Source organism: Nomascus leucogenys, chromosome 9 (genome assembly GCF_006542625.1).
Source record: "Nomascus leucogenys isolate Asia chromosome 9, Asia_NLE_v1, whole genome shotgun sequence".
NCBI lineage: Eukaryota > Metazoa > Chordata > Mammalia > Primates > Hylobatidae > Nomascus > Nomascus leucogenys.
The window spans coordinates 69,830,912-69,851,598 of record NC_044389.1 but is presented as its reverse complement, the minus strand read 5'-3'; the positions used below and the strand labels follow the sequence as shown (position 1 = coordinate 69,851,598).

General features: G+C 41.0%; 1 protein-coding gene across 6 annotated transcripts in view; it reads right to left on the bottom strand.

The window, feature by feature from the left end:
* The window catches only part of AFF1 (AF4/FMR2 family member 1), a 204,600-nt gene that overhangs the window by 113,292 nt on the left and 70,621 nt on the right, over nucleotides 1–20,687 (bottom strand). For 2 of the 6 annotated variants that reach the window (XM_030819102.1, XM_030819103.1), the window contains exon 1: nucleotides 19,205–19,641. The exons of the other annotated variants lie outside the window; for them this stretch is intronic. In XM_030819102.1, the coding sequence (XP_030674962.1) occupies nucleotides 19,205–19,221 (17 nt within the window). In that variant the 5' untranslated portion in view covers nucleotides 19,222–19,641. Of the gene's footprint in view, nucleotides 1–19,204; nucleotides 19,642–20,687 lie in introns of those variants that run through there. 6 annotated transcript variants of the gene reach the window in all.

The window sequence follows — 20,687 nt, the reverse complement described above, 5'->3', positions numbered from 1 at the left end:
CAAATTTTTAATTTTATTTATTTACCTATTTATTTATTTTGAGACAGAGTTTCACTCTTGTTGCCCAGGCTGGAGTGCAATGGCATGGTCTCAGCTCACTGCAACCTCCACCTCCCAGGTTCAAGCAATTCTCCTGCCTCAGCCTTACAGGCATGCACCACCACGCCTGGCTAATTTTGTATTTTTAGTAGAGACAGGGTTTCTCCATGTTAGGTCAGGCTGGTCTCAAACTCCCGACCTCAGGCGATCTGCCTGCCTTGGCCTCCCAAAGTGCTGGGATTACAGGCGTGAGCCACTGTGCCCGGCTGCAAATTTTTAGTTTTTAATTACAGGTACATGCACCTGTAATCCCAGCTACTCGGAAGGCTAAGGCATAAGGATTGCTTGAACCCGGGAGGCAGAGGCTGCAATGAGCCGAGATCATCCCACTGCACTCCAGCCTGGGTTATAGAGCAATACTGTCTCAAAAAAAAAAAAAAAAAAGCATGGTCTCTGGAGTTAGTGAAGGATTCAAACCTAGGCTCTGCCACTTCCTAACTGTGGTTCTTTGGGTAAATCATTTACTCACTAAATGTGGTGGTGAGGGGTAGGGTAAGGCTGTGTAACCCACAGAGCACCCAGGAGTGTCTTGCACATACTGTGTCCTAAGCAAATATAGGTCAAGTAACTGACACCTGGGGCCAGCATGATTTAGGGTCTGATGACAATGTACAGATGCTCTCTGAAACACAAACATCCCCACGCATAGGAACTAGGGGAAACCTGCGGAGCGAGAGTTCTCCACTATTGACACTTGGGGCCAGGTAATTCTTAGTGGTGGGGCTGTCCTGTGTATTGCAGGACGTTAGCAGCATCCCTAGCCTCTATCTGAGATGATGGTAGCACACCCCCCGCCCAGGTGTGACAGCGATATCTGTCTCCAGACATTGCCAAATATCCCCGGGATAGGGGAGGGTAAAATCTCCTCCCCTGTGGAGAACCACCCCTGTAGAGAATGAGAAATATTCCCAAAGTCACTGTGTTACTTCTCTACTGGGATAGCAGCCACCACAATAATGCAGGATGGAAGGAACTGACATGGGAAATCTTTGCCAATGGCTACATTTATGACAGGCACCTCTGAGATCCTGTCACTACCAGGTACGGCCAACAGGGCAAGCCATACACTCTCTAAGCCTTAGTTTCATCCTCTCTAAAATAGAGATGATAATTGTACCAAAAAGTTTTGGGCTGTTGTAATAATTACATTAACTAATGCAGACATAGTGCTGAGCCCAGTGCCTAGTGTTCAATAACTGTGAGTCATTATTAATGAATGTACACAGCTGGAGTCCAAGTGCTGGCAAAGGAACACAGGCTTTGGTGCCCCTTCCTGCATTCGCCTATGCCTCTCGCATTACATCCCTTTCCTCCCTAAAAAGGGAGATAACTCAATACTAAACACAATAGATGGTCACTAGACCTGGCAGCCTATGGAGCAGGATAAGAGAACCTCAGGAAAAAAGGGGATCCCAAGAATGGCATAAAATGTGGTATCTCACAGCAGAGGTGAAGGGATGCATGCATTTCACACTAAAAATGAAGGGGTGGAAAAAGGTTTTATTCTAAATATCAGTTTTTTCTAAAGAAGCAGGATCGGGATCAGGATCGGGGCCGGGCGCAGTGGCTCATGCCTGTGATCCCAACACTTTGGGAGGCCGAGGCGGGTGGATCACTTGAGGCCAGGAACTTGAAACCAGCCTGGGCAACATGGTGAAACTCCATCTCTACTAAAAAAATACATTAAAAAATTAGCCGGGCATGGTGGTGGGCACCTGTAATCTCAGCCTCAGGAGGCTGAGGCAGGAGAATTGCTTGAACCCAGGAGGCAGAGGTTGCAGTGAACAGACAGCGCCATTGCACTCCAGCCTGGCAAGACAGAGCCAGACTCTGACTCAAAAAAAAAAAAAAAAAAAAAGCAAGATCCTAAAGGAGGAGGAAGGGTAAAAGGGATTTCACACCTTTTATACAAAAAGGTTCCACCCACATACATCCCCTGTCCCAAATATTGCTGGAGTTCCCCAAGTTACAAATACCCTACAACTACAAATCATCTCTCTCCAAATTCCCCATGCAGTAACCAAGCTGGAGAAAAGGCACTGACTTCCCAGAGGCTAACGCTGGTAAACACTGACCTCACATTTCTTCACTCTGAGAGGAATTTTACACATACCATGTTTCCCTACTCTCATCCTCTTTGTTTCAGTTATAGCTCAGTTTAGAGATAAACAGACACCCCACCCATATTCCATTTTCTATGTCTTCCTTTCCTCCACCAGTAAATCAAGGGTCACTGGCCACATGGATATATGTATGAAGGGCAAGGAAGACATTTACATGTAAGTCTGGTGTAGATCTGAAGCTGTGTATCAGCTGTCACTTGCCATGAGCCTCAGTTTATCTGTATAATGGCAGTGATAAGCTCCACTTTGCTGATTAAATGATACCATTTTGCAAAGTTCCTGGCTGAGAGATAAGAACATAACAGAATGCTCAATAAGTAATTGCTTAATAAACGACTGCTATCACCATAGATCAAAATTATACATAATCCTCTGTCTTTAAAAGTGCCCAGGTTTACCAATGGAAATGCCCCTGCCCCAAAGAATCCATTTTTTCCAGTCTCCTCCAAGTAATCCTAAAGATCCCTTACACCACTCCTCTTTCTCCATCCACAAAACCCCCTAAAGGTAAAAGCTAACAGAAGTATAGAACGAACCGTCTTGTTTAAGCATGGTTTTCATGCTTTATTTCAATGATTGCACCGTTTTCCATTATTATTCCAAATGTTGGACATTTTGGCACAAGTTAAGAAACATTCTGGCTCTAGCCTAGGGCCTAACCTTCATCACATGATTTTCACTGCTGCTTCTGCAAAACATTTTCTATGTCCCAAACACATTTTTGGAAGAAAATCAGTTAGTAAACTGGAAACTATCTACACTTTTTTTTTTTTTAATTTCCAACACCTATTGAAATAACTACCCACTCTAGCCAGTTCGACCATGAAAATATAGTGAAAAAAGTCATTTTTGAATTAAAATAGAAAATTTCTTCTCAAATAAATGAATAATTTAAGTGGTTCTGTCCTTCAGTTTAGGCACAGTTTTTATAATAAGTCAATAAGTATAGAAGTATCTGAATTTTCTATTTCTGATAATTTAAACATAAATTAGGTTAAAATTTACAAAGTTAAAAGGCAGTTACCACAAATCCATTCATTTCCTTGTCAATTTTTAAATGAGACTGACACCAAAAAACAAAAACTAAATAGAATTCTTCCCCAGCTAATTTTAAGATAACATTGAAAAGCACAGTTATAAAATGATTTCAGCCTGCTGGGCACAGGGGCTCACACCTTTAATCCCAGCACTTTGAGAACCCAAAGTGGCAGGATCACCTGAGTTCAAGACCAGCCTGAACAACAAAGGAAGACCCCATCCCTACAAAAAAATTAAAAATTAGCTAGGCATGGTGGTGTGTGCCTGTAGTCCCAGCTACTCGGAGGGTGAGGCAAGACGATCGCTTGAGTCCAGGAGTCTAAAGCTGTGGTAAGCTATGATCACACTACACTCCAGTCTGGGCAACAGAGACTCCATCTATATTAAATAAATAAATAATAAAATAAATAAAGATTTTGGCTTGGATGTATGATTCTAACGTAACTTATTGAGGCAATGCTTGGGTTCTTTGCTAACATTCGTGTGTGTGTGTGTGTGTGTGTGTGTGTGTGTGTGTGTGTTTGTGTGTGTGTGTATATATATATATATCTGTAAGCATGGGAAGAAAACATCCTAGAGGGGTCCTTGATTTGTTTGGATTTTGTGGGCTATACTAGTTTTTCTTCAACTACCACAGTCTTACAAATAAATATGAATGAGTAAAGCTTTTAAGTATGGTGTTCAGTAATACTTTCCATCACCAGCATCATGAACAGACTGGAACATCTAATAAACCTAAGTGTCAGTGTGTTAATATCTCTGTAACTACCTTGGCTCCTAGCACAATGTATAAAATAACATCTTGCTTTAGTCAATGTTAACGGGGCTATTTTTGACTTTTAAAAATGTTTTTAGCTTGGCATTTTTTTTTTTTTAGATGGAGTCTCACTGTGTTGTGCCCAGGCCGGAGTGCAGTGGCACGATCTCAGCTCACCGAAACCTCCGCCTCTCGGGTTCAAAACATTCTCCCACCTCAGTCTCCCAAGTAGATGGGATTACAGGCACCTGCCACTACGCCTGGCTAATTTTTTTGTATTTTTAGTAGAGATGGAGTTTCACCATCTCAGCTAGGCTGGTCTCAAACTCCTGACCTCAGGTGATCCCCCCACCTCGGCCTCCCAAAGTGCTGAGATTACAGGTGTGAGCCACTGCGCCCACCCCAGCATGGCATTTCTAAGCATAAAGATCTGAAAAATTTATCTGTTCCTCTTCAAAATGACAACCTCAAAAATCATAACAGTCTAAAGTAATCCCAACCCCTTTTTCCCTATGTGTTGACTAAATCACTTATCAAACACACATAAATAAGTCAACCATGTGAAAAAATTTAATGTATAAATAAAGTTGAAAGGGAACAAAAAGAAAATGTTTAGACAAATTGCTGAGATTCAGGAAGACATTTCTCTTCTAATTACGATTAACTTACAATTACTTTTGTTTTACTGAACTACAAAAAAAGATTTTAAAGAGCCTAAATTACATCTATTATTTCCAAGGCATACTGATTCAATCAAGTCTGCCAGAAAGTGGGATACTATCCACAGACACAATGATACTGTGAAACACTCCTTCTGCCTAAAGCCAGATGTAAATCACCTATAGAAATATGATTCCACTCTTATAGAGTTACATTAAAATACATTCATTTATGACAAGAGCAAATGTACATTTTTAATTCTGGATAAACTGAGGCAAAAAGGATTTCCCTAATTGTCTCCAATATAAATGAGTGGTGTCTGGTGAGTGACTCAGGAGTCCCTGGTGCTCTACTTTAGCCTTTCCCATTCCATGAAAATCTACAAAGAACACAGTAATCCATTTAAAACTTTAGTACTTCTGAAAAACAGGATGAGGTTTTACAAATTTGTTAGGAAGTCATCCTATTACAAGGCCCCAAGTTGTTTGACAGAACACTCAGAAAAATTACATGAGAAAACAGCCACGAAAATTCTGAGAGTGCACCTCAGAAGGGTAAAGAAGGGCAATCAGCCCGATCATATATTAAAACGCATACAAAGGTACAGTGAATTTGATGATGGTGCTTAAATATAGAGAACAGAATGGCGAGTCTTGGGGAAGAGCGGAAGGGTTCAGAAACCTTCCATCACTCCTTAAACCAAAATAAAATCCGCATGGAGAAAATATTAAAAGATACACATCTTTTTAAGAAATACCACGTACACTCAAAGAAACCTTCTGGAAGAATACATTAAAAACTAATATTGCCAAACGGGACAATTTGAAAAGAAGATGTTAACAATGATGACTATCTGTGCATCAAAAACGTGGCATTACTGGGCATAGTGGCTCACGCCTGTAATCCCAGCACTTTGAGAGGCTGAGGCAGGTGGATCATGAGGTCAGGAGACTGAGAACATCCTGGCTAACACAGTGAAACCCCGTCTCCACTAAAAATACAAAAAATTAGCTGGACATGTTGGCACGTGCCTGTAGTCCCAGCTACTCAGGAGGCTGAGGCAGGAGAATCCCTTGAACCCAGGAGGTGGAGGTTACAGTGAGCCGAGATTGCGCCACTGCACTCCAGCCTGGGCAACAGAGCAAGACTCCATCTCAAACAAAACAAAACAAAACACAAAATATAGCATCAACATTTGCAAAGAAACTTAAAGATAGCAGTGTACTCGTATGAGGCTTTTATTCATCTCTTATTCCGTGGCAGATCAAACAGACAAAATAAGAATATAGAAATAAGATACAAAACCACATTTACCTCTGGACTCCGAAAATAAAGCAAATACGTTCTTTCTTACATGGTCATGAAACATTCATAAAAACAATCATTATGCCACAAAGGTCTACAACTCAATACATTCATTTGAAAATAACTGTGAAGAGAGGTACAAGAGATGAGATGATAATGAATGCAGACCTTTGAAGCAACTTTATGTAACTAAATATAGCTGTGATACACAAAGGACAAAAACTTTCAGTTCCTACAGTAGTTTATTGTGATCACATTTTTTCAAGAAGCCACAGAATCCCTTGAGAAAAAGGTGCTGTTTTCAAAAAACTCTAACCGTGTTTTTCCTCTGCTCTCACACCACAACAATCGACAACACAGAAGACTTCTGTGATCAAACGTGGGAGGAGATTTTCCTACTATCTACACCACTACCTGGAGATGGAGTCAGATCCCACAGGTTGAGGGCTCAGTCCCCAAGACTGCCCCCCCAACCCCTTCAGACACCAGTCACAGGTCTGGACCTCCAGAACTTCTGATAGACTGGCTTCAAGTTGGGATCCCATGGTTTCAATTAATTTGCCGGAGCAACTCACAGAACTCAAGGAAACACCTACTTAACATTTACCGGTTTATTGTAAAGGACATTACAAAGCATACAGATGAAGAGATGTGTAAGGTGAGATATGGGGGAAGGGGCATGGTGCTTCCATGCCCTCCCTGGGCACACCACTCTCCCTAAACCTCCACATGCTTAGCTATCCAGAAACTCTCTGGAGACCCAGTCCTCTTGGGCCTTTTATGAAGACTTCATAGTGTAGGCAAGATTGACAACCATGTAGAAATGTGATTGGACAAAAAGGGTATGATCTAAATCAAGCAACACCCTTCAGTTCAGATTTTTCTTGGCCTCTCAGTTCAGATTTTTCTTGGCCTCTCTGTGCAGCATTCCTTCCTCCAGAGTATGGGGCAGGACCTCTCTGGAATAAAAGTCTTTAGACTTACAATCAGATTAGAGTCTTGCCTTGGGCAAGTGAAAGGAAGATAAGAGAAGGTCACAGAGAGAGATTCTGTCTCCTGAGGCCTAAAGTGCCCCACCATTATAACAAGACTAACAAGGACTGTGGGAGTTATGGGCCAGGAACCATAGATGAAAACCAATATATAATCATAATATCACTGGTACTTAAACCATCTGCTACTTGCCTATCCAAGGCAGAAGATTATTTCCTATTGCTAAACATATAAAAAAGAACACCACTTCTGTGTTTTCCTTCATGGGCTTTGCTATTTATCTCTTCGAGATCTATTTTTGGCAGAGATAGAGGCCATCTTTCACCCCACTTCCCATAACAGTCCTTCACACACTGCCCAGTGCAGTGGCTCACGCTTGTAATCCCAGCACTTTGGGAGGCCGAGGCGGGCGGATCACGAGGTCAGGAAATCGAGACCATGGTGAAACCCCGTCTCTACTAAAAAATACAAAAAATTAGCCGGGTGTGGTGGCGGGCGCCTGTAGTCCCAGCTACTCGGGAGGCTGAGGCAGGAGAATGGCGTGAACCCGGGAGGCAGAGCTTGCAGTGAGCCGAGATTGCGCCACTGCACTCCAGCCTGGGCGACAGAGCGAGACTCCGTCTCAAAAAAAAAAAAAAAAAAAAAAGTCCTTCACACATATAAAAGGTTGTTTTGTAAATTAACCTTTATATTTAATAGTCAGGTGGAATGCCCTCCTTACTGTCTAAATCTTCACTTCCTTATAACTGTACCTCACTGAGCTGGGGGCCTTTCTAAATTCAACCACATCCCTTATTTGATGGCTCCCAAAGAAAAACGTCCTCTCATATTTCTTTTCAACACTTGTTTAATGTGTTTACATTTATGTACCAATTAAGCCTAAGTTTTAGAAACTACAGTCTCTAAAGTTCATAGCTAGGTTGTTATGGTACTCACTTTGCCTTTATTAAAATAAATTAAAAACAGGGCTAAGTTTTGGTAGAACTATAAACCACTAAAACAATCAAATTTTTATTTCAAGAAACTGCCACATGATGGTCATTTCCCAACATTTTTATCCCTGTTTAAAAATGCCATCCTTGGAGGTTTCAGTGAGCCACGATCGTGCCACTGCACTCCAGCATGGGCAACACAGCAAAATTCTGTCTCAAAAAAAGCCATCCCCACCACCATCACCACTTACTTCCATGTACATTCTAGAGGGACAATTACATTTCTCTGTGTCATGGCTTGCTCTTTCTCTGCCTCAGGTAACCCTCCTCAGAGGTTCTCATGGCCAACACCAAGACCAATTCCCCACCCCCTATTATTCCCTCACAGTATCCTGTTTGGTTTTTGCCATTGTGTTTCCACAATTTGCACTTGTTTTATTTGTCAGTTTGTTTGCTTACTTCTGTCTCTCCCACCAAACTGTGAGCTCCTTGTAGGGAGGGAGATAGTGTATTCATCTAAACCAACTCAGAGCCCTGCACACACCAATGGCTGGCTCTTAGTGAACAATGAAGTACTCAATACATTTACAAATAATATGAAAAACACTTAATGCATGTGAATTGGCCACATTCATAAAGCTGTTGATACTGATACAATTCTTAAGCAGGTAAATTAATATGCAGAGCAGTGGATTTCAGTAACTTGCCACAATGCACTGAGGCTCTCCAAGTTGAGAGAACACTTGAAAGGCTTATAAAGGAAGAAATGAAGACATCTTCTAGCCAGAGCCTCACAGCTCTTTTTTATTTTTTTTAAATAGAACGACTGAGTGCTAAAAAGATGATTCATTTTCACTACCATCACACATGCCCCTAAAGATACTTTCAGAGCATTTGATGAAACATTTTTGTTTGCGCAACAGATCTATCTTTTCCTGAAGTCGGAGCACACCATCAAGTGAGGGCACGTAGTCACCACCTTCCCCAGGCAGGACCCAAGTCTGAACGATAATTTCCAGACGCTTCACTTAGATAACTTATCTTTGCATGTGAGGCTCTAGTGAATGAGAACAGCTCATTTTTGCCCGAATGCTCTTATTTAAAATGCACATTGAAATAACAATTTCTAGGGCCATTTTGCAATTATAAAATAAAGGATTTCTATTTAAGAAATAATATATTTAAATTCTGCTATTTGAGGGGTTTATGAGTTGTGGAGTTGGAGTTTTCTTTACTATTTTGACAATAATCAGCATGCATTGGTATTTTAAACTTAATTTGGCTTTCTTTAAACATTCCTCGATATGAATTTCTTCATCGAAAAGCCCAATTTACAAAATACAATAAAGAACTGTATATGGGGGAAAATGAGCTGTGTTTTAAGATCACATATAAATTGAAAACAATATATCATTTTCTAATAATCAAATGCAAAATTGATCAGATCTCAAAACCGCTACTTTCATAGCCCAAATAACTATGAAGATAGCAAAACAATTAGCAAGAAATTGACTAAATTAGATCAGTTCAAAGTTAGGCTAGGCATATAGTTTGAAAAACTGTTTGGCATTTTCTCAAAAAGTCAAACAAAAAACTATCTTAGGACCCAGAAATTCCACCTTTAGCTATCCAACCAAAAACAAAAAATACATATATATATATATATATATATATACACACACACACACACACACACACATATATATGTCCACACAAAGTCTTGCATGTAAGTGTTCACAGCAACATTATTCACAATTTTTTAAAAAATTGGGACAGCCTGTCCATCATATCTATTAACAGAATACTATTCAGCAATAAAAGGATAGAACTACTGATACATGGTACACCACAGATGAACCTCAAAAAATTATTCAAGTATGGCCAGAATGTGCTGAGGCTGGTAAATTTAAAATATATATACATATGCAAGTAAAAAGAGTCAGATGCAAGAAACCATCATACTCCATTTATGATTCCACGATGTGAAATGCCCAGAAAAGGCATATTTACAGAGACAGAAAGTAGGTTATGGTGGTAGGGCTGGGGACCAGGATTAACTGTAAATGGGCAGGAGGGATCTTACCAGCTATAGGATACAATGTTCTAAAACTGGTCGCTCCATTCAGTAAAGTAACTAAACATTACTGAGTTGCCACTTGACATGGGTGAATTTTATGATATATAAAATAGACTTCAATAAAACCACTTTTTTTTTTTTTTTGAGACAGAGTCTGACTCTGTCACCCAGGCTGGAGTGCAGTGGCGCGATCTCTGCTCACTGCAAGCTCCGCCCTCCCAGGTTTACGCCATTCTCCTGCCTCAGCCTCCTGAGGAGCTGGGACTACAGGCGCCCGCCACCACGTGTGGCTAATTTTTTTGTATTTTCAGTAGAGACAGGGTTTCACTGTGTTAGTGAGGATGGTCTTGATCTCCTGACCTCGAATAAAATCACTTTTACAAAAACTTGGGCTGGGAAGAATACCCATGAGATGTAACAAAAGATATAAAAGATCTGGGTGACAAGGAACGTACCTCGATTCAATTTAACTATTCCCTCCTTCCCTCTTTCCCCACAAAAGGTCATTTATACCAAGCTACCAAAAGATCGCCCAGGCTGGCGTGCAACGGCGTGATCTCGGCTAACAGCAACCTGCACCTCCCGAGTTCAAGCAATTCTCCTGCCTCAGCCTCCCAAGTAGCTGGGATTATAGGTACCTGCCACTACGCCCAGCTAATTTTTGTATTTTTAGTAGAGACGAGGTTTCACCATGTTGACCAGGCTGCTCTCAAACTCCTGACCTCAGGTAATCCACCTGCCTGGGTGAGCCACCATGCCCGACTTCTTCATTCTTTAAAATACTCTAAGATCATGGATAATACCAATACTTTAAGGATGTCAACACAGAATACGAGTGACCTCAGAGAGAAAATGAAGTTTTATGCTAGGCTTATCATAAACTGTCAAGAATTTTTGTAAAGCCTACAAATTTAAACTCAGAATTAAGTAAACCTAATGATTTTTACTTTATCCTTAAAGAAACATGACTGCTAAAATAAGAAAGAAATAAAGGTGTTTTTAAGAGGAGGCCCCTCCCTGCCCTAAAGGTAAGAACAAATAAAAAACTCACACCATCAGCAGTGATAGAATTATCAAATTCAATCTTTTATAACTGCCAACCTAGGACTTTTTGTCTCCTGGGCATAGTTCCCATTTAAAAACAAAAACTAAGTTCCAGTGGTACTTTGAATTTTACTAAAACCAAGTCACAAGATAAGCAGACAATCTGAACAACATTAATAATTCTTTCCAGTATTTTTTGGTTGCAAAACCTCAATTATGTATTAATGTAATACACTAGGTTTCATTTTATCCTTTTACTATTCTAATGCCAGTAAATGTTACTGCTTAATTTTTCCCCTGTGGTACAAAGTTTATTTTTACACACTTTTGTAAATGGAGAGTTAGCAATGTCTTAACTGTAAAAGGAGACTGGAGGGGAGAGGGAGACACAGACTGTAAATGAGTAACAGGAGAACACTCCTATAGCTGTAATTGTTAGGTTAAAATTACCTGAAAAAATATTAAAGGACAGAGCTTTGGCTTACTTTATACCAATGAATATCCTTTCAGCAAATAAACAACAACTAAAACCCAGCATATTAACTCAATAACACGTTCTGTTTTCCTTTAAGGAAAAATTTTCTTAAACCATAATATCGTGGACTCAAACTTTTATCAAAGCTCAAAGCTACCAACTTACTAGATAGGCCATCTTAGAAACGTCTAAGGTAGACAGGTTCTCAATTTTGAGACAATTTCTGCAAAGCTAGGGAGGAAACAGGTTTCATAGTTTTGTACAAAACAATGAGAACTAATTAACTTTATACCATTTTCCATAAATTCAAGTCCAGAGTAAATCAGATACACCTGTATTTTTAAAGCAACAAGAATGGGAGAAGTGGGGGAGAAGCAATTTAACAAGTTATCCAGACACACATTATCCAGGATGAAAGTCACATGATAATCTTGGGTCTGTCTTGACCACAAAAACATATGCACCAAATCAAAATTTAATTACACTGCATAACACAGTTCAAGTTGTGCTTCATATTTTATTGACTGCTTTGCTTCTGACAGGACAGTTTCCTGAAGGAAAGTTCCAAGAACTGAAAAGTTACAACACCCACATACCAAAGACTGTTTCCTGAATTTTGTTACAGGAAGTGACATCTGCTATAATTTTAACATTCACTTCCCAGTAGGAGTTCCATTTAAAATGTCTTGTTGAACATTATTTGTTCAGCAATACCCCTAGGCAAAGCTTTTATTAAAAAACAAAACTTTCATTTCAGTTTCACAAAGTTTGGACAAAACTGACCAATTCACACCATTTTAACTTTTCCCTGGGAACAAAAACAACTGCCACCTGATAAACTGGGGTGTGTGTGGTAGAGAGAGAGAGATATTTAGCAGTAACTAACTGGGGAGGGAGCCCACAAGGCATAGAAAACAGTAAATTAAATACCCTGCTCCTTGAGAAGAAACAATTCTTGGGAAGGTGCTGTATGATCAAACAATGGGAATTGCTTCTTGGTATCTTTTACTTTTATTTTTTTAACACAGACGCATATGGATATTTCAACCAACAGTTTGTAATATAAGGATAAATTTATGGAGGTAGATATCCACCTTCTCTACCAACCTCCAGTCTGTTTCAATAGGAAGGAAAAAAATGTGTATATATAAGCATATATTAAATCAAAATTTAACAGCGTCGTACAACATGGTTTATATGATCTCTCTCACTCACACATGCACCATCTCACAAAGCGTGGTACCTGTGCCCCTGGCCTTACAGACAGCAGAGCTCCACCCAGAACCTGTCCACTCAGAATCTCTGAGGGAGGGGGAGCAGAATCTGCATGCTAACAAGCACCCACGGTGATTTTTGTGTCTAATCAAGTTTGAGAACCCTGAACCTCATATGACCATATTACCTCTAAAATAGGCTTTTGCTTTTTTAGTTGCCAATCCAGCAGTAAGCAATATTTAAAAAAAAAAAAAAAAAAAAAAGGTAAGATCTTTGTCACAGCCTTAACTCTTCCCCAGCCCACCAAAACAAAGGATCATGTGGCCTGCAGGTCTCCAAGCCCTCACCCATATGAGCCACCATGGAGGAAAAACAATTCTTGGTACATTTTAGAATGCAGTCAAACCGTGAGTGCCCTTTGAAAACATACCAAAATAAAGACAATCTAGGTGTCAATAAAAATATTTTACCCTTTGTCTGCTTGAGTTCCTTTAGACAAGATGTTACCCCCGGGGTTTTCTCTTAATATATTAAATCTGTCACCAAATTACTGCTCCCAGCAACAGCCTTAAGAACCTGATAGTTCAGCCGGACAGTGGCTCAGGCCTGTAATCCCAGCACTTTGGGAGACCGAGGTGGGCAGATCACCTGAGATTCGGAGTTCGAGACCATCCTGACCAACATGGAGAAACCCCATCTCTACTAAAAATACAAAATTAGCCGGGCATGGTGGCACATGCCTGTATTCCCAGCTACTCCGGAGGCTGAGGCAGAATGGCTTGAACCCAGGAGGCGGAGGTTGCTGTGAGCTGAGATCGCGCCACTGCACTCCAGCCTGGGCAACAAGAGCAAAACTCCGTCTCCAAAAAAAAAAAAAAAAAAAAAAGAACTTGATAGCAGTTCAATCTGGTTAAATTAAAAACAAAGCCAATAAACTAACACAAGAAAACAGATATTCAGCAGAGAACAAGACTTTCAAGATGCCAGGTCTGTTGGCTCTGTGGCCATCAGGTTAAGCTTTAACTCACTGTGGATAGATAAGAAAAGGAAAAAGTTTGCACAGGGGAGGGATTCTCAACACTGATCACTGCCAAGACACAGAAAGTCAGCAATTTGCATGGTTTTAAAGTTAATCTTTACTTTTAGTTCCCTGGGGCACCAGCACCAAAAGTTATACATATTATTTTCTCCTGAAGTGTAAATCTAAAGTTCATCTGATACATCTGTACTTGAGCAAGACATTGTGCATTCTACCTGCTGTGTTATTTTGAGCAAATGAGCAAATGAACACTTTATATTCATAATAAGATGAATTAAGGCCATCTGAAGGAGACAGAAAATACTACTTCAGCTCCCCCAATTTTTACATTTAAGTAAAAACGGTTGGTAATCATTTAACCTGTAAAAGTTATGTACTCACCCTATATCAATAAAACGTAACTGAACCACAACAAAGAGATTATACTTAGCCTCACTACATGTTTCTATTTCTGAGCCAAGAAGCACGTCTCTAAGGAACTTTGTCCTAGAGGTGCATATTGTATTTCCACTATATCTCACATACAGAATTAGAATAAGTTTATTTGCCTATCTTGGAAAAGAAACCTGAGGTCAGGAGTTCGAGTCCAGCCTGGCTAAGATGGTGAAACCCCATCTCTACTAAAATATGTATATTTATACAAAAAAAAGAAATGAAATAGAGAAGTTTGCTAACAGAAAACTAAGTTTATATATACCTCAAAGCAATAGTTAACAAACCAGCTTTATAACTCCTCTATCTTACAGGTATTATGTAAAAAATAGATTTGGAGGCTCATGACAAATAAATGACAGAACCAAGGTGAAAAAGTAGATTTCTCTCTCATCCATAATATTTTTATTCCTGAATATATTTGAAATTTAAAATGTTTAAATGTAGCACCCACAAAAACCCCATTTTCAAGAGTGTAAATCCAGCTATGGAGTATCTTTTCATGGTATGGTATAGAATCCAGAAAATCTCTTGAGAGATCACTTGCGTTAGTTTTGCCAAAACAACAACATCCCCATAAATCAGCTGACTTTAACAAATGACTCACCGCTCCTTCAGTCTTTATCATGGAAGCAGCTCTAGACTGTGAGTCAGGAAGCTCAACTGGGCTCTCAGGATGAACTAGAAAGAAATCACTTAAGAGACCTGTTTATGTTTCTCTTCTGTCAAGGACACTGTTTACGATGGTGTCACAAGAAGGAAAAAATGAGAATATTCAATGGATCAAAATACTATATAAATTATTTCCATCCCAAAATCTCTTCTTTGAAATGTACTTTCCAAAACCACAGTATTCTCTTTGATATTGGCTCATTTTTAATCAAAGCTGCTTTGCATTCAAGAATTTTCTTCCAAGGTAATCACTAGCTCAAAAATCAGAGACAGGGGCATAGGGCAGGGCAAAACTGGTTCTATACCAGTTTAAGAGCACTGCTTTTTGCAATGGAAAACTTTCCCTCCCTAGAGTCAAAGAGATCCACCAAAAACCAGCTTCATATTAATCTTGGGCACAATCTGACTTTGCTTCTTTATTGATTTTTCAAAGCTTCATTAATTTTAGACAAATTCAAAAGTTAAAAACTGTGGGAGAGATGACTGAACATACTTTCCTACTGCAGTTTGTCTATAAATCTTTTCTTTTGAGAAGCTCCATGCTCAGCCACCAGATTCAACTCTCCCAAAGAAGCAAGTTCAACTCCCCTACTCCCCACTCCCATGCATACACCCCTGCCCCAGGGTGGAGAAGGGCCAGGGGTTTCTCAGGTAGCATCAGGTGATTTTTTTTTTTTTTTTTTTTTTTTGAGACGGAGTCTCGCTCTGTCACCCAGGCTGGAGTGCAGTGGCGCGATCTCAGCTCACTGCAAGCTCCACCTCCCGGGTTCACGCCATTCTCCTGCCTCAGCCTCCCGGGTAGCTGGGACTACAGGCGCCCGCCACCGCGCCCGGCTGATTTTTTTTTGTATTTTTAGTAAAGACGGGGTTACACAGTGGTCTCGATCTCCTGAACTCGTGATCCGCCTGCCTCGGCCTCCCAAAAGTGCTGGGATTACAGGCGTGAGCCACCGCACCCGGCCCAGGTGATTTTTTTTAAACTGGCTAATCCCTGATAGTATTTGAAGGTATGTATATTTTCCTTTCTAGAATTCAGGGATTTGCTTCAATGAGAGGGTTAGCGGAGGTGGGGAATCCGACAAAGTCCTCCTTTTTACTGTATCCATCAACATCACTCCTCAGTATAAAGCACTGTTAATCCTTGCAGAAAAAAAAATATGTCTATAAACTGTTAGGTTTACTAGTTGCTAGTTTTTATACTTCTATAAAATAGTCTGGATGCATTTTCCATCAGAGTCCAGTAACTAAAGCCATGTTCTGTAACTATTTCACATTAAAGAAAGCAAGTTTGTTGCAATTTCCACAAGGAAGTATATTCAATGTGTCTGTTATGTTTATAGGTTCCACAGAAAGCACACACTTATCTGAGAACCCAGACACAGCATATGATCCGCTTTAACTGACATGACATTTCTCAGTGACCACCTTTCTTAACTCTAGGAACACAATAAACCAAATACTCACTGTTTTCAAAATATGACCCCCAAAAATCTAAATTTTAAAAGCATTTAATTTGCATTTTAGTCAAGAAACGTCTTCCAGCTTTAAGAGAAGAAATCAATCACAAAACAAATTTCCTACTCTTAGGTTTTAATACAGCCTTAATTTACAAAAGTCCACAAGCCAAGAAATACTTAGGTAATCTCTCAATTCAAAGTACTTCTAGCTTATGTAGGGGAGACTAAAATGTGGGAGACAATATCTTGTCTTAAGGAGTGAACTACAGGGATGGGAATACACTGCCTAATCCATTTGCATAAAAAATTAGTCATATATCACCCATCAATAACAAATCAGGAATCAAACTAAACAATGCACAATGAAACTGGTGTGGTTAAACACTGAGCTATGAATCTATAAGTACAATGAGTCTGTCGGTCTAAATTAATTGTCTCAAGAGCAAACAAACACTAATGTGTAGCACATGGTCAAGATTTCACTGCCTGAGATTTTACATCACAGGTGATGTTTCGGTTTCTCTTAGCATTACTCAGGACAACGTGGCCCAGCTTTTAGAGTTTCCCTGAAATCCCAAAATATCTTGAATCTTCTCCATATATTCTCTCTTTGGATCTCAAAGATTACCTTCTCTCCCACAGAGCACAATTATCTGAATGAGCTTGGACCACATTCCAGGTGTAACCAAAGAAAATGGACATTTACAAAATGTGAGATATACTCCCAACACACAGACTAAGAAAACAACAGACATAACAGTCTTGTGGCTTTGTTCCTAGTTCCAGGCATGTCGGAAGGTGGGGTAGAGGATCAGAAATAAGCACAATTCTCCTAATTGCTGGCAAGTTGAACCACCACACTGATAACTCAGGATTATTACATATTACAAACAACCAATTTTACCAGGAATCATTCTTCGTACTGTTATACTGAGGCTTGGCAGCTCCCTTTAACATCTCACCTCAGCATTAAAGAGGAAGCATAAGGGAGGAAGTGTGCAAAGCAGATCTGGAGTCAGGCGTTGCTCCACCTTTGTGACCTCAGGCAAGAAACAGCCAGGCTGGACCTCAGTTTCCTCAACTAACAAATGTGGATAATAAAAGTACTTACCTATTTAGGTGCCTGAGAAGAGTCAGAGCTAATCCAATTAAAGCTGCTTAATGCTGTGCCTGGCACACAGCAGTGTCCAATTTAGCTTGTGTCTCATTTTATTTTTATCATTAGTTTAAGAGCGCTGGCATTGAATCTCTCACACTGGGTACAAATCCCTGCGCTATATTACTGAGATCTGTCACACAGCATTTACTAACTTCTTAGATCAAGGTATCTTAATCTTAATTTTGTGCCATGGACCTCTGTAGCAGTCTGATAAATAACAGCACTATCAGAATAATGTTTTTAAATACATTAAATAAAATAGGTAAGAATACAAAGGTACCAGATTATATAGACAAGCACCTATTAAAATATTTAAAAGAAATCAATGGTACAGTACTGTTTTTCTTTACTACTGAATTAAGCAAGATAAAGCAGTTCCTTAATTTCCTGAGTGGAAAGCACAAAAGGTGTTTGAAAACATCTGCAACAATTTTAATAAGATTATGAAAAGACATATAGTTTCTATTTGTGATAACATCACAAGGACTGGTACTATAGTTTTATCTCTAGTCCTACTTAAAAAAAAAAAAAACACTAAGTTTCAGCTAGAGGTTAACAAAAATAGAGACACAACTTGTTTCTCATCCAAGTTCTACTACTTGGCCCCAGATTAAGAACCACTTTCTTAAAACTCAATAAAATGGAAGCAGAGGATAAACCACTGTGTTGAGAGGAACAAATATAAAAAGCAGGTAGCACATAGGAGGTACTTTATACAGAGAAGCTCTTTCCTTCCTAGAAAGTTCTATTTCGTAGGAAAAAAAAACATTGTCTCATCCAGCTCAAACATGAACATTTAACATCCATTTCTCTCCATGATCTGAGTCTTCAGACGTGTTAAGTCTTCTCAGACTTCCCAAAATCACTGTTCTACATCAAATATCAGCTTGAAGAACCCTATTACTTTAAATATGTGAGACCAAACTGCTTTCTAGCAAAACACAGTTGAAAGAGAATATATATATAACTCCTAAGTCACCCTTAGCACCAACTGCTGTCAAAACTAAAATAAAATCGCACAGAACAGTTTGGATCTCATAATAATCACTAATGCCTTGTCATCACTCTTCTTTAACGCTCATTACAAAACCAGTAACAAACCATGGAAAGACGGGGCTTCAGGTTCTTACAATAGCGCTCCTCTGACAGTAACTGCAGTTCATTATCCTCTCCCCTTCACCACCCCGGCGCGTTCCCGGTCTTTGCCTACTCAGCAGATTCACGTAAGCGGGGCCGTTTTATGTGGAATCGTACATTCTAGCAGTAAAATTTTCACTCACCAGGCAAATTCTCACCCACCCTCTCCAAGGTGAACTATGTTTTACATTAATCGTATTTCTAAACTTCCCCTGGAGACAACAGCAAGAAATCCAGAAAACCGAGGGGTAGGCGCACAAAGAATCTAAATGGAAATTTGGGCGAGGGCGGACAAGTGAAATCAACTTAATATCCCGGAAAATAACAGTTCTGGGGGAAGAAGGAGGCTATCCAACTTTAATCTTCACTTTAACTCCATCCCTCTCTCCGCTGTGCAGAAATTGTCCAGCATGTTCTCCAAACTGCTTTTTATCTGACATTTAGTCAAGCCACAGCCTCGGGAATGATGAGAAGGCAATGACAAAGCTGCTTCCTGCCCGTCTCCTTCCCCGCACCCTGCCCTCCCCCGCAACCTTCAGCTCCCCCTCGCCACGAACGCGTTTGAAAAGTTTCTCCGGTGCACGGCTTACCTTGACTGGGCTGCCATAATTCAGCTTATAGAGCCAGGGGTCTTCCGTCCATGTGCACCTTCACCCCGCGGGCCCTGCTGCCAGCGCCGCGCTCACCATTTGGCGGAGCCGGGCGGGGACGCGTCCCGGCGCGGCGCCCCGATGTTACGGGACTACCTGCTCTCGAGCCCCGGGCGTCCTCGGCGCAGCCCCGGGCTTGGCCCGTATTGGCTCGCGCTAATCCTGATGGACATCCGGGCACTGGGGCCTCTGCGGCGATCTGCACTTCAGACAAGCCCGGGGAGCGCCGCGTCCGAATCCGGGGCAAGCGAGCGCCCCCGGAGCAGTTTCTGAGAAGGGAAAGCCAACGGGCCCCCACGCTCGAAGACCGCCGGCGCCCAACGCCCGCCCAGCAGCAGCACAACGCGGCCCACAGTTAGAAAGGAAAAGAAATCGCCTCTTGGCTCCCTTGAAGTTCTCCGAGTCCGCCAGGATACCCCCTGTCAAGAAAGTTGCGGTGGTACGGCCCACCTCCTTAAATGGGCAGGGCGCTCGGCGGCCCGAGCCAGAGGCCGGCGGCAGGCGGCAGGCAGGGTCGGGTGCCGACCAGCCCTGCTGGTCCCCGGCCGACCCCCGCCTGCGGGCTCCTCGCGAGTGCTCTCTTGCCAGGTTCTAACTACGTACAGACACCCACCGCTGGAATACACAGTACCCAGCCGCTCAGAACTCCAGCTCCAATTTGAGTATTTGTTGAATATGGGGCCCCAAGAGGCGGCAGTGAGCAGGAACAAGACCGCGGCAGTAAACCACGTTCGCTACTTTGTATCCTTCCAGTGCTTGAGCTCAGGAAACGGGCACACTTGGTGTTACTCCACTTTCAGTTTTGATTTCCTTACATAGAGACAAATATTTACAAAACACCCCGCCTTTTTTGGACTACACGTAGATTACAGGAAAAATAGTACCTCACTTTGGTCTTAAGCAATGAAGGGATTGACAAGAAGCAAACAAAAAACTTGAGCATGCAATATAGTAAGTCCTATACGAAGCACAAACGAAATCACTTCCTACTCAGAGGACGACGGAAAGCGTTTAAGGCGTGCCTCAAAAGCAGAAAAATACTTGGATGAGCAAGGATGGAGGGAGGTTGTGCTTCAGCATCTCATAGGGACCAGCACACCGGAGGAGCTGAAGACTCTTAGATGAATACTGAATAACTGCCTGCACTGTGGACTCTCCATTCTTCTACCTAGAATCATGACAACATTGCCCGTCTCATAAAGAGATAGTCCAGATTGTATTACTAAATCGTGGTGAAATACAAACATGTTAATGCCTGGCACTAAAACGACAATGGTGGGAGGGAGGCCCAAGGCACCTCTATCAAGGGTTCTCAAAGTGTGTTTACTAGATTCCTGGGAGTCCCCAAGACCGTCTCAGAGGTCAGAACTATTTTTAGAATAACACAAAGACATTGTCTTTTCACTGTGCTGACATTTGCACT